The 14195-nt window shown below is 36.0% G+C and overlaps 2 protein-coding genes across 2 annotated transcripts in view; both read left to right on the top strand.

Annotated features, from left to right (window-relative positions):
• The window catches only part of LOC149596181 (multidrug resistance-associated protein 1-like), a 28604-nt gene that overhangs the window by 10719 nt on the left and 3690 nt on the right, over nucleotides 1-14195 (top strand). The window lies entirely within an intron of this gene.
• On the top strand, nucleotides 3131-4440 carry LOC149596182 (uncharacterized). The gene is made up of 5 exons (XM_089861272.1): nucleotides 3131-3195; nucleotides 3240-3607; nucleotides 3776-3835; nucleotides 3902-4284; nucleotides 4346-4440. Exons 1-5 carry the CDS (start codon nucleotides 3131-3133, stop codon nucleotides 4415-4417), a joined length of 948 nt encoding a protein of 315 aa, XP_089717398.1. The 3' UTR covers nucleotides 4418-4440.

The raw sequence follows: 14195 nt of genomic DNA, 5'->3' as shown, positions 1-14195 counted from the left end.
CCCTGTTTTAGTTCGAGTCCAGTCCCCAAAATAATAGCCCTATACGGAGAAAATTTTACTGACTTATAGTTCAAACCTTCTCCTAACGATTAAAATATTTTTTATTATTTTGAAGTCAATATTTAAGTCTGAATATTTTTTCCGGTTTTGGATGTAGTTATTCTTACAATTCAATACCTAATGTTTTGCCAAATATGTCATTCGAAAGAAAATTTTGAGCTGTATCGATTAAAATAATTTTCAATTAAATCCGTCCACTAATAAAAGAGCTGCACCAGAAAAACTTCAAATTTAGACAGCTTCAATACTTAATTCCTAGAGGGCACCCTATCTGGGTATAGGCTAAACTCTGAACTTCTCATACTATGTAGAATTTTTCCTTCTAAGCTGGTATAAAGACTGGCGGTACGAAGGGCAAAAGGTAAAACTGGTCGTCTGGCCCCCGCAGCGAAATTTTGAAGTTATTTTGTTGTACAGAACTACCGAGGGGTGGGGTATATACGGGAGACTATGAATGCGATTTAGAAAGGCTTCATTCAATTCAAAGAATTTTTCTGCTCGTGGATTTCGGGGCCAAAGAGGAGAGAAAGACGGAGAGAGAATCAGTAAAGGCAGCCGTGATCCATGCGTGGTGAAAACGGGGGTAAATCTACGGTACACCGCGGCAACTGAGCTCAGCTTTCCCGCGCATAGTTGACGTAGAGGATGACAGAGGTAAGGCGAGGAGGTCAATCTCTTCATGCGCAAAGTATGTGCGTCCTAAGACTAAACGTTCCGAAAATTGTTTTTACTACCCCCCTATTTTCCCATTTTATAATGATCCTTTCTATCTCCCTCTCTCTCTCCTCTTTGTCGAGGCTATTCTTGCTTATCACCAACAAAATTCTAGTTTATCCTTCTTGAAATTAGGCCTCACTGACCCTCTCCCGGGTGTTCAAATAAAAATTGTTTTATCGATTTAGAATAATTTAAAGTAACTTTTATGTTATTTTATTATTCTAAATATAGATAGCATCCACCAAAAGGGCTAGAGATATTTCCTCCCCCTCTCTTAGCTTTAACTGCAGTGCAGTGTTGTCAGGCCCTCTGAAATTAGCCGAGTTAGTCAAGTAACGAGTGAAACTCAACTGCTAGCCTTCCTCTCTACACTTTGTTTGGCCCTGGTTTGGCTCACAAACGGTCTGGCGTCGAAAAGAGATGTGGTCGTTGTCTGATACTTGGTATTGCCGTAATATTTCTTCCTATAATGTCGATGGCGCTTTTTGCGAGTAAGAACTTTACTTGGTGTTCTTTTTTTCGATTAAATTGATTTTTTCTTAGGGGTGATTATAAGGAAGACTTAACTCTGATGCCATATACATTTTAATTTCGAAGTTGTTAGCGATATAAAGTTCTAGGAAACGTTTTGCTAAATAAATTAAAAACTAATCTCGTTGTAACAAAATTGACTACTAGAGATGGGCGTAGACTGTGTATCTCTCCATCTGGGCTCGCTCTTGTTAGAGGGGATATTGTACGCGCCCGTAGGAGGATGACACTGAGCTAAGAGAGAAGAGTATGACCTTTGCATACGCAGCACTGCCATTACTGTATTAAAATGATGCAAAGGTTCACTAACAGTAAACTACGTGTACATTTTAGGAGCAAGACTCACACCCTATGTGACACTCAAATTATCCCTTCTTTCGTATAGCGCTACATTTATTATGCATCAGGCCTAGTCCAGACCCTCTTAAATGTCACCATGTTCCAGATGAACACTTCAGTGCCTTCAAAGCTATACTAAATGTACTTTTAATAGGGAAGAGAAGTACAGCTCTAGTTTTATAGGTATTGTAGTTTCAAGAAAAAAAACTTTACAGATATTACAAGCGTTTCTATTGAAAAAGGGTCACGCGAGGGCAAACCACTCTCGTAATGGTGGTCAATGAAAGAAATTGTGCTATCCAAAGATAAAATTCCCGTAACAATCTCAGGTGTTCGCAGGTCAGGTGGACGGATTTAATTGAAACTTATTTTAATCGATACAGCTCAAAATTGTCTTTCGAATGACATATTGGGCAAAAAATTAGGTATTGAATTGTAAGAGCTGATCTTGAATAACTATAGCGAAAACTTCACCAGCGGGAAAAAATATTCTGACTTAAATATTGAGTTAAAAATAATGAAAACTATTTTAATCGCTAGGAGAGAGTTTAAACTATAAGTGAGTAAAATTTTATCCGTGTGGGGCTATTACTTTGAACACTGGACTCGAACTATTTTGGGTTGTCTTCAATGGTCTTCCCCCTTAATGAAAAATGTCCAGGTGAACTTCCACTCTGGTTCAGATCGCAATCTATCCCTTTCCCTTTCACCGGTAATCTTAACCGCGCTTGAAAAAAAAATTCCCCATTTTCAAAGATGCGAGATCAGTTTCTTCTCATTATAGTTCAATACATTAAAGCCTTCATGACAGTTATTTCTATCGGCGTTAGTATAGCGTTAAATAATAATAAATAGTTCACTGAATTCCGGTACAGGGATGGTTTACAGAAGGAAAACTTCTAAATATCCACTATAATACCTACTACCGGGGGATAGAATTGTGTTATTCCCCGCAGATCTGAGCGCAATCGTTTGAAAAACGATTCGAAGTTTAGGTCATTGGTCCTCCCCCTTAATACACATGAATAATGATTAAACTACTGACATTTATATAATACTACCTAAAAAATCACCAATCTTACCATGCACAAGTTGCTTACTAGAAATTAATACTGAATTTCATACGAATAATACCATGAGTTAATAATATGTTAGCTCCCTATAAGTTACTCGAGCAATTTTTATGCTACAGCGTTTTCTCCCGCTCCGCCGGCTTCCCAATTATATGCGACGCTCTGCGGTCGCCACGTGAACGAAAATCTTATTTACTCTTCTTTCCGGTTTTTCCCCGGAAGCGCGTGTATAGTGGAAGCTAGCCAATGATATCGGAGCTATCAAGATCTCATTCACGTAAAGAGAGAACGTTCGAGTCAGTCTATTCCCCTTCCATGAAGTCAGAGTTATCTTTTTTTCTGGGAGGGGCCTAGTTTAAGTCGGTTTAGCGCGCCACCTACTAACCGGAAATTACTGATTAAAATGTAAAATGGGCGCGGTCAGTAGCGAGAGAGTCGGCCCAGGCAAAAATCGAAAAAAAGTATTGACAACGATGTAAAGTATTTAAAAACGATTGGAAATGATGTAATTCTAAATAGTATTAACGAGTACTTGACTGGAGAAAAGTTTTTAAGTGATGAGAATAACCAAGATTTCTTAAATTTGTGGAAGAATCAAATAAGACCAAGGCCTAAGGGTAGAATGGAAAATGAAAGTCAATCTAGTCAAATGTCGTATTTTGAAAGTCTTTCGGTTTGCCTCTGGAAAACGTGCATTGGAACATTTCATCAGTCAAATTCTGGTAAACGAGATTCAGATTTAAATAACATGTTTCTGAAAACTACGTGTCCAGAAATGATTATAAATGACATAGAATGTTGTGTTGGGTTTGAAGATGATGCGGACACTCAATTTGCTTCAAACCCAAGTAACAGGAAAGATAATATAATAATAGAGGAACGTAGAAGTATTCTTACAGAAATGTGGTTACAAGTCCTTGGAAATGAGTTTAAATAAGATAAGTCTCAGTCAAAGGTAAAAATATTGGAAATGGAATATATTTTGACCGTTAATTTAAAGTTTTCAAATTAGCTTGATACCTTTGCTGTTGTCATAATTGCTATACGTAATGCAGTTTTGGTTTCGCTGATTTCAATAATTTTCGATAGAGATCAACTTCCGACCAAAAAGACTGGTAAATAGACATTTATAATTAAAGAATTATTATTGTAAGTGAAATAAGTAGTGAACTTTAATTTAGCTGGTTCAGCAAGTTCCAACTTTATCGGGGAAAGTTCAAACACTTACGTCGAAAATGAAAGTGAAAATGAATTAGATACTAGGCTAATAGAATTGGGAGGAGCCTGTATTAAACGAATGCAAAAATTATTCAATAATATCCTTAGAAGAAAACTAAACAACAATAAAACTTTGGCCAAAAACCACCTCTCCCTCACTAGGAGTTTTTCAATGACCCAGGCTGAAAAACCAAGTGATCTTCCCTCGAGTCTGCAAACAAGGGATAAAGGGTACATGTTTTTCCTTAAGAAGGATTTCAACGAATTTTTAGACAAGTTTGACAACAAGTTAAGGTTGTATATCAAAAGGGAAAACCTAAATGCTCTAGGATCAAAAATGGCTCAAGTAAGATTAAGTCAGATTTATCCCAGTGACGTAATTTAAATTTAATATTTACATTTTGCAGGTGCTGCTTCCTGCCATAAAGAGGGATATTGAGCTTAAGAAAGAGTTTCTATTTACCTCAAAAAGATATTAGACAACAAATTGTTGGGCCCCTACCTACCATCTTTTTATTCCATGCTAATTTCAAAAATGGTCAACGCGAGATTTAACGACTTCATTTTTACCAATTTGTCTGGAACACAACCTAGAGGCGGATACATGTTAAGGGACAAACTGGGAATGCTGTCAAGGAAAAAAATTTAAAGGGTAAAAGGTCAAACTTTAAAGGATCTCAGGGATCAACCCAAACAGATTTGAGTAAAGCCTCTATAACTAATCCAACGAATGAATCAAACAATAATTCATTGGAGGCGGCAAAAAACAATCCAGAACCCAAGCAAGCCAAGAAAGAAACTAAGAAATCCAACCCACTTCCGAGACAAGCCAAATTTAAGCCACCAAAGAATGAACCCAAATCCATGTCACCAACGAAAAAAGCCAAATCCAAGCCACCACCGAAAAAAGCCAAATCCAAGCAACCACCGAAAGACGCCAAATCCAAGCAACCACCGAAAGACGCCAAATCCAAGCAACCACCGAAAGACGCCAAATCCAAGCAACCACCAAAAGACGCCAAATCCAAGCAACCACCGAATGACGCCAAATCCAAGCAACCACCGAAAGAGGCCAAATCCAAGCCGACCAAGAAAGATAGCAAACCCAAAGAAAGCAAGAAGCAGGCGAAACCCAAGCCACCAGAGAAAAATGTGATAAAATCGAATAAGGAAGAGACTGATTAATGCAATACTCCTCCTTCCGCTACGCCATCGAGTAAAATACATCTTAAAGCTTTTAATAGGCGTCTTGAAAACTTCCTCAATTAAAAGGTTCCTACCCGTACAAAAATTTTAAGCTGTAATTCATCTGCATACGCGCTTTTTTATCGCTACCACGCTGTAATAGGTATAAATTAAGGCTACATTTTCTGCAGCTCGAAAAACGCGAAAATTTCACAGAAATTCCAGAACTGCAAATTGTCTGCCGTTTCTACATTTTCTGTTTATTATCTGTTAATTGTCTGTATTGGCAGAAATATGCAGCGCGATTCTGCAAACGCGATGCAAAAGTAGAAATAACAGCTGCTAGTTTAAAACTGTAATTTGACCACAGTTATAGACATTTTATAGTTCTGCAAAAGTGATGGAAAAGTAGAAATCCAGCTGCCAATTTAAAACTGCAATTTGACTATATTTATTGACATGTTACAGGTCTGCAAAAGTGATGAAAAAGTAGAAATACCAGCTGCTAGTTTAAAACTGCAACTTGACCACATTTATAGACATGTTACAGGCCTGCAAATGTGATGGAAAAGTAGAAATCCAGATGCCATTTTAAAACTGTAATATGACCATATTTATAGACATGTTACAGGTCTGCAAAACTTATGGAAAAGTAGATATTCAGCTGCCAATTTAAAACTGTAATTTGACCATTTTTATAGACATGTTACAGGTGTGCAAAAGCGATAGAAAAGTAGAAATACCAGATGCTAGTTTAAAACTGTAATTTGACTACATGTATAGACATGTTACAAGTCTGAAAAAGTGATGGAAAAGTAGAAATCCAGCTGCCAATTTAAAACTGCAATTTGACCATATTTATAGACATGTTACAAGTCTGAAAAAGTGATGGAAAAGTAGAAATCCAGCTGCCAATTTAAAACTGTAATTTGACCATATTTATAGACATGTTACAAGTCTGAAAAAGCGATGGAAAAGTAGAAATCCAGCTGCCTATTTAAAACTGTAATTTGACCATATTTATAGACATGTTACAAGTCTGAAAAAGCGACGGAAAAGTAGAAATCCAGCTGCCTATTTAAAACTGTAATTTGACCATTTATATAGACATGTTACAGGTCTGCAAAAGTGATGGAAAAGTAGATATTCAGCTGCCAATTTAAAACTGTAATTTGACCATTTTTATAGACATGTTACAGATGTGCAAAAGCGATAGAAAAGTAGAAATACCAGATGCTAGTTTAAAACTGTAATTTGACTACATGTATAGACATGTTACAAGTCTGAAAAAGTGATGGAAAAGTAGAAATCCAGCTGCCAATTTAAAACTGTAATTTGACCATATTTATAGACATGTTACAAGTCTGAAAAAGCGATGGAAAAGTAAAAATCCAGCTGCCTATTTAAAACTGCAATTTGACCATATTTATAGACATGTTACAAGTCTGAAAAAGTGATGGAAAAGTAGAAATCCAGCTGCCAATTTAAAACTGTAATTTGACCATATTTATAGACATGTTAAAAGTCTGAAAAAGCGATGGAAAAGTAAAAATCCAGCTGCCTATTTAAAACTGTAATTTGACCATTTATATAGACATGTTACAGGTCTGCAAAAGTGATGGAAAAGTAGATATCCAGCTGCCAATTTAAAACTGCAATTTGACCACATTTATACACATGTTACAGGTCTGCAAAAGTTATGGGAAAGTTGAAATCTAGCTTCCAATTTAAAACTGTAACTATTCAACATTTATAGACATATTGCAGGTATTCAAAAGTAGAATTTCCTACTTTTGAATACCTGCAATATCTCTCTAAATGTGGTTAAATTACAGTTTTAAATTGGCAGCTGAATTTCTACTTTTCCATCACTTTTGCAGACCTGTAACATGTCTATAAAAATGGTCAATTTAGGTCAAATTAAAGTTTTAAATTGGCAGCTGTATTTCTACTGTTCCATCACTTTTGCAGACCTGTAACATGTCTTTAAATGTAGTCAAATTGCAGTTTTAAATTAGCAGCTAGATTTCTACTTTTCAATCACTCTTTCAGACCTGTAACATGCCTATAAATGTGGCCAAATTGCAGTTTTAAATTAGCAGCTGGATTTCTACTTTTCTATCACTTTTGCAGACCTGTAACATGTCTATAAAAAAGGTCCAATTACAGTTCTAAATTGGCAGGTGCATTTCTGCTTTTCCATCACTTTTGCAGATCTGTAACATGTCTATAAATGTGGTAGAATTGCAGTTTTAAATTAGCAGCTGGATTTCTACTTTTCTATCACTTTTGCAGACCTGTAACATGTCTATTAAAACGGTCAAATTACAGTTCTAAATTAGCAGCTGGATTTCTACTTTTCCATCACTTTTGCAGACCTGTATCATATCTATAAAAACGGTCAAATTACAGTTTTAAACTAACAGCTGGTATTTCTACTTTTGCTTAGCGTTTTCAGAATTGCGCTGCATATTTCTGCCAGGCTAGACAGTTAACAGTTAACAAACAGAAAATGAAGAAACGGCAGTCAATTTGCAGTTCTAGAATTGCTGTGAAATTTTCCCGTTTTTTGAGCTGCAGAAATGTAGCCTTAATGTATACCTATTACAGCAAGGTAGCGATAAAAAAGCGCGTATGCAGAAATTGCAGAAAAACGCGAAAATTTCACAGAAATTCCAGAACTGCAAATTGTCTGCCGTTTCTACATTTTCTGTTTATTATCTGTTAATTGTCTGTATTGGCAGAAATATGCAGCGCGATTCTGCAAACGCGATGCAAAAGTAGAAATAACAGCTGCTAGTTTAAAACTGTAATTTGACCACAGTTATAGACATTTTATAGTTCTGCAAAAGTGATGGAAAAGTAGAAATCCAGCTGCCAATTTAAAACTGCAATTTGACTATATTTATTGACATGTTACAGGTCTGCAAAAGTGATGAAAAAGTAGAAATACCAGCTGCTAGTTTAAAACTGCAACTTGACCACATTTATAGACATGTTACAGGCCTGCAAATGTGATGGAAAAGTAGAAATCCAGATGCCATTTTAAAACTGTAATATGACCATATTTATAGACATGTTACAGGTCTGCAAAACTTATGGAAAAGTAGATATTCAGCTGCCAATTTAAAACTGTAATTTGACCATTTTTATAGACATGTTACAGGTGTGCAAAAGCGATAGAAAAGTAGAAATACCAGATGCTAGTTTAAAACTGTAATTTGACTACATGTATAGACATGTTACAAGTCTGAAAAAGTGATGGAAAAGTAGAAATCCAGCTGCCAATTTAAAACTGCAATTTGACCATATTTATAGACATGTTACAAGTCTGAAAAAGTGATGGAAAAGTAGAAATCCAGCTGCCAATTTAAAACTGTAATTTGACCATATTTATAGACATGTTACAAGTCTGAAAAAGCGATGGAAAAGTAGAAATCCAGCTGCCTATTTAAAACTGTAATTTGACCATATTTATAGACATGTTACAAGTCTGAAAAAGCGACGGAAAAGTAGAAATCCAGCTGCCTATTTAAAACTGTAATTTGACCATTTATATAGACATGTTACAGGTCTGCAAAAGTGATGGAAAAGTAGATATTCAGCTGCCAATTTAAAACTGTAATTTGACCATTTTTATAGACATGTTACAGATGTGCAAAAGCGATAGAAAAGTAGAAATACCAGATGCTAGTTTAAAACTGTAATTTGACTACATGTATAGACATGTTACAAGTCTGAAAAAGTGATGGAAAAGTAGAAATCCAGCTGCCAATTTAAAACTGTAATTTGACCATATTTATAGACATGTTACAAGTCTGAAAAAGCGATGGAAAAGTAAAAATCCAGCTGCCTATTTAAAACTGCAATTTGACCATATTTATAGACATGTTACAAGTCTGAAAAAGTGATGGAAAAGTAGAAATCCAGCTGCCAATTTAAAACTGTAATTTGACCATATTTATAGACATGTTAAAAGTCTGAAAAAGCGATGGAAAAGTAAAAATCCAGCTGCCTATTTAAAACTGTAATTTGACCATTTATATAGACATGTTACAGGTCTGCAAAAGTGATGGAAAAGTAGATATCCAGCTGCCAATTTAAAACTGCAATTTGACCACATTTATACACATGTTACAGGTCTGCAAAAGTTATGGGAAAGTTGAAATCTAGCTTCCAATTTAAAACTGTAACTATTCAACATTTATAGACATATTGCAGGTATTCAAAAGTAGAATTTCCTATTTTTGAATACCTGCAATATCTCTCTAAATGTGGTTAAATTACAGTTTTAAATTGGCAGCTGAATTTCTACTTTTCCATCACTTTTGCAGACCTGTAACATGTCTATAAAAATGGTCAATTTAGGTCAAATTAAAGTTTTAAATTGGCAGCTGTATTTCTACTGTTCCATCACTTTTGCAGACCTGTAACATGTCTTTAAATGTAGTCAAATTGCAGTTTTAAATTAGCAGCTAGATTTCTACTTTTCAATCACTCTTTCAGACCTGTAACATGCCTATAAATGTGGCCAAATTGCAGTTTTAAATTAGCAGCTGGATTTCTACTTTTCTATCACTTTTGCAGACCTGTAACATGTCTATAAAAAAGGTCCAATTACAGTTCTAAATTGGCAGCTGCATTTCTGCTTTTCCATCACTTTTGCAGATCTGTAACATGTCTATAAATGTGGTAGAATTGCAGTTTTAAATTAGCAGCTGGATTTCTACTTTTCTATCACTTTTGCAGACCTGTAACATGTCTATTAAAACGGTCAAATTACAGTTCTAAATTAGCAGCTGGATTTCTACTTTTCCATCACTTTTGCAGACCTGTATCATATCTATAAAAACGGTCAAATTACAGTTTTAAACTAACAGCTGGTATTTCTACTTTTGCTTAGCGTTTGCAGAATTGCGCTGCATATTTCTGCCAGGCTAGACAGTTAACAGTTAACAAACAGAAAATGAAGAAACGGCAGTCAATTTGCAGTTCTAGAATTGCTGTGAAATTTTCCCGTTTTTTGAGCTGCAGAAATGTAGCCTTAATGTATACCTATTACAGCGTGGTAGCGATAAAAAAGCGCGTATGCAGATGAATTACAGCTTAAAATTTTTGTACGGGAAGTAAACTTCGAGCGCACCCTAAATTTTTATCTGCTTCTGTTAGGCATTAATATTACTGCTTTTATTTTTCTAAAATTTGAATAAAGAATTGGTTAGGCCTAAAAAGGCATCTTAAAAAAGCTTTACTCATTCATCTCAATAAGATGTTTTGATCTAATACTGTCACGTCTCGATCCTAAAAGTATTTAAACCACCATAAAAGATAGAAAATTGAAACATTTTTTGGTCATAAATGGGCCAGTATTGTATATACAGTTATCATAAGTTTATCAGATATGTTTCAATAAGTATGACACTGCCTATACTTCGTAATGCTAGAGACTTACTGAGAGCTAGTTCGAGAATGACGCGAGAATTGAATACACTCGGTTTTGCAGTCCAACTTCCTATTTAGCCTTATTAAGCCTTTGACAATGGCTCAACAGGCGTCGCTTTACGAGAATATGACGTTTCACCTACACCACTTCATGAAGTAACCAGTGACAAACTTATGGAACACATCTTACGAACTTATGCAGTTATGTTTAAGGTGTATCCAATACTAACAACATAAGGATTCCAAGCTTTCAAAGGTGTTGGCAGTCAAGTTCTATAGATTCAAAACCTAATAAAATAAGAGTTACTTCTATTTGAGGTAAAAAGTCGTAGAAAAACAATTTTTCATCCAAAAAAAGTAAATAAAATTAATTTCAGTTTATTTTAGTGATTTTATTCCAGTTTTTGAGACCAGACCTAGCTTTCTGTGTGTGTGTGCATGTGTGTGTTTGTGGCCCCGGGTACACGAAAAACAAGCGTGGATAGAAACCGATTAAGACAAGATTTACTATCACCATGGCGCTCGAAATGTGAAGGAAATTGCGAACCAAAGTACTTTAGCGCTATCATATAAGTTTACAGCAGTTTTCCTGGTTACGGATAGACGTAAAACAAGCCTGTCGGGACCCTTCCCTTCAGTTGTAATCGGTTTTTAGCTATAAGTTTGAAAGAATTTTTCGATTACGTTCTGTGAGTGTGTATGTTGTGGATGTTAGATAGACGAAAAGACCTTCTTATCTAGATGTGGTGAGAACTTAATGTACATGTACCTAAACAGTTGGACCATCTCAGATATTACTTTAGCAAGTCAGAAAAGCGTGTATTCAGATGAATTACAGCTTAATATTTTTGTAAGGGATGAGTACAAGTTGGGAATCCAAAATAAACCTCTCCAAGTCGAGACGCAATTTAGAGGCTATTTTTAAATATTTAAATAAATATAAATGATATTTATTAATTTAATCGTCATTAATTTACCTTAATTCTAGTTAAATCGTTTTAAGAAACTTTATTCCTAAAATCATTTTAAACATAGCTATTGTTGACGTTTGAACTCAAGCGTAAGCCTCTTTAATTTTTTTTGGAAATTTAGGGTATATAAGGCTACTGATTCACAATAATTGATAGGAAAACCCGCAATGACTCTGCAAAGCATATGAACGCGCCTGCAATGATCCTGCAAAGAATCTGAAATGCACCTGCAATTATCCTACAAAGAATCTGAAACGCACCTGCAATGACCCTACAAAGAATCTGAAATCCACCTGCAATGATCCTGCGATGTATCTGAAATGCACCTGCAAGGATCCTGCGAAGTATCTGAAACGCGTCTGCAATTATTCCACAAAGTATCTATATCGCGCCTGCAATTATCCTTCAAAGTATCTGAAACGCGCCTGCAATGATCCTACAAAGAATCTGAAACGCGGCTGCAATGACCCTGCAAAGTATCTGCAACGCACCTGCAATTATCCTACAGAGTATCAAAATGCTCCTGCGAAGTATCTGAAACGCGGCTACAATGATCCTACAAAGTATCTGAAACGCACCTGCAATTATCCTACAAAGTATATGAAAAGAGCCTTCAATTAATCTAAAAAGTATCTGAAACGCGCCTGCAATTATCCTACAAAGTATCCGAAATACGCCTGCAATGATCCTAAAAAGTATCTGAAACGCGCCTGCAATGATCCAAAAAAGTATATGAAAAGCGCCTGCAATATTCCTACAAAATATATGAAAAGCGCCTGCAATTATCCTACAAAGTATATGAAAAGCGCCTGCAATTATCCTACGAAGTATCTGAAATGCTCCTGCAATTATCCTAAAAATTTCTGAAAAGTACCTGCAATTATCCTACAAAGTATCTGAAACGCGCCTGTAATTATCCTACGAAGTATCTGAAGTGCGGCTGCAATGAACCTAAAAGTTATCTGAAAAGCACCTGCCATTATCCTTAAAAAGTATCTGAAACGCGCCTGCAATTTTCCTACAAAGTATATGAAACGCTCCTGAAATTATCCTACAAAGTATATGAAAAGCAACTGCAATTATCCTACAAAGTATATGAAAAGAGCCTGCAATTATCCTAAAAAGTATCTGAAACGCGCCTGCAATTATCCTAAAAAGCATCTGAAAAGCACCTGCAATTATCGTACAAATTAAAGTATCTGAAACGCGCCTGTAATGATCCTGAAAAGTATCTGAAACGCGCCTGCTATTTTCCTACAAAGTATATGAAAAGCGCCTGCATTTATCCTGCAAAGTATCTGACATGCGCCTGCAACTATCCTAAAAATTATCTGACATGCGCCTGCAACTATCCTAAAAATTATCTGAAACACGGCTGCAATGATCCTGCAAAGTATTTGAAACGCGGCTGCAATTATCCTACAAAGTATCCGAAACGCGGCTGCAATGACCCTGCAAAGTATCTGAAATGCGCCTGCAATTATCCTGAAAAGTATCTGACAAGCACCTGCAATTATCCTACAAAGTATCTGAAACGCGCCTGTAATTATCCTACAAAGTATATGAAAAGCGCCTGCAATTATCCTACAAAGTATATGAAAAGAGCCTGTAATTATCCTAAAAAGTATCTGAAACGCGCCTACAATTATCCTAAAAATTATCTGAAAAGCACCTGCCATTATCCTAAAAATTATCTGAAAAGCACCTGCCATTATCCTAAAAAGTATCTGAAAAGCACCTGTAATTATCGTATCTGAAACGCGCCTGTAATGGTCCGTAAAAGTATCTGAAACGCGCCAGTAATGATCCTGAAAAGTATCTGAAACGCGCCTGTAATTATCCTACAAAGTATATGAAAAGCGCCTGCAATTATCCTACAAAGTATATGAAAAGAGCCTGTAATTATCCTAAAAAGTATCTGAAACGCGCCTACAATTATCCTAAAAATTATCTGAAAAGCACCTGCCATTATCCTAAAAATTATCTGAAAAGCACCTGCCATTATCCTAAAAAGTATCTGAAAAGCACCTGTAATTATCGTATCTGAAACGCGCCTGTAATGGTCCGTAAAAGTATCTGAAACGCGCCAGTAATGATCCTGAAAAGTATCTGAAACGCGCCTGCTATTTTCCTACAAAGTATATGAAAAGCGCCTGCATTTATCCTGCAAAGTATCTGACATGCGCCTGCAACTGTCCTAAAAATTATCTGACATGCGCCTGCAACTATCCTACAAAGTATATGAAAAGAGCCTGTAATTATCCTAAAAAGTATCTGAAACGCGCCTACAATTATCCTAAAAATTATCTGAAAAGCACCTGCCATTATCCTAAAAAGTATCTGAAAAGCACCTGTAATTATCGTATCTGAAACGCGCCTGTAATGGTCCTTAAAAGTATCTGAAACGCGCCTGTAATGGTCCTTAAAAGTATCTGAAACGCGCCTGTAATGGTCCTTAAACGTATCTGAAACGCGCCTGTAATGGTCCTTAAAAGTATCTGAAACGCGCCAGTAATGATCCTGAAAAGTATCTGAAACGCGCCTGCAATTTTCCTACGAAGTATATGAAAAGCGCCTGCATTTATCCTGCAAAGTATCTGACATGCGCCTGAAACTATCCTAAAAATTATCTGACATGCGCCTGCAACTATCCTAAAAA

Source organism: Phalangium opilio, unplaced genomic scaffold (genome assembly GCF_054372755.1).
Source record: "Phalangium opilio isolate 3A_F unplaced genomic scaffold, DU_Popi_V2 ptg000390l_1, whole genome shotgun sequence".
In the NCBI taxonomy this organism is placed as follows: Eukaryota; Metazoa; Arthropoda; class Arachnida; order Opiliones; family Phalangiidae; genus Phalangium; species Phalangium opilio.
This window is presented reverse-complemented; position numbering and strand designations above follow the sequence as displayed.

What these genes read in the sequence shown, in the direction of transcription:
- LOC149596182 (XM_089861272.1), top strand. Translation starts at nt 3,131, where the DNA reads ATGGGCGCGGTCAGTAGCGAGAGAGTCGGCCCAGGCAAAAATCGAAAA. An exon ending in AAAAAAGTATTGACAACGAT is followed by an intron (nt 3,196 to 3,239) that starts GTAAAGTATTTA and finishes AATTCTAAATAG; the next exon opens with TATTAACGAGTACTTGACTG. An exon ending in ACTTCCGACCAAAAAGACTG is followed by an intron (nt 3,836 to 3,901) that starts GTAAATAGACAT and finishes ACTTTAATTTAG; the next exon opens with CTGGTTCAGCAAGTTCCAAC.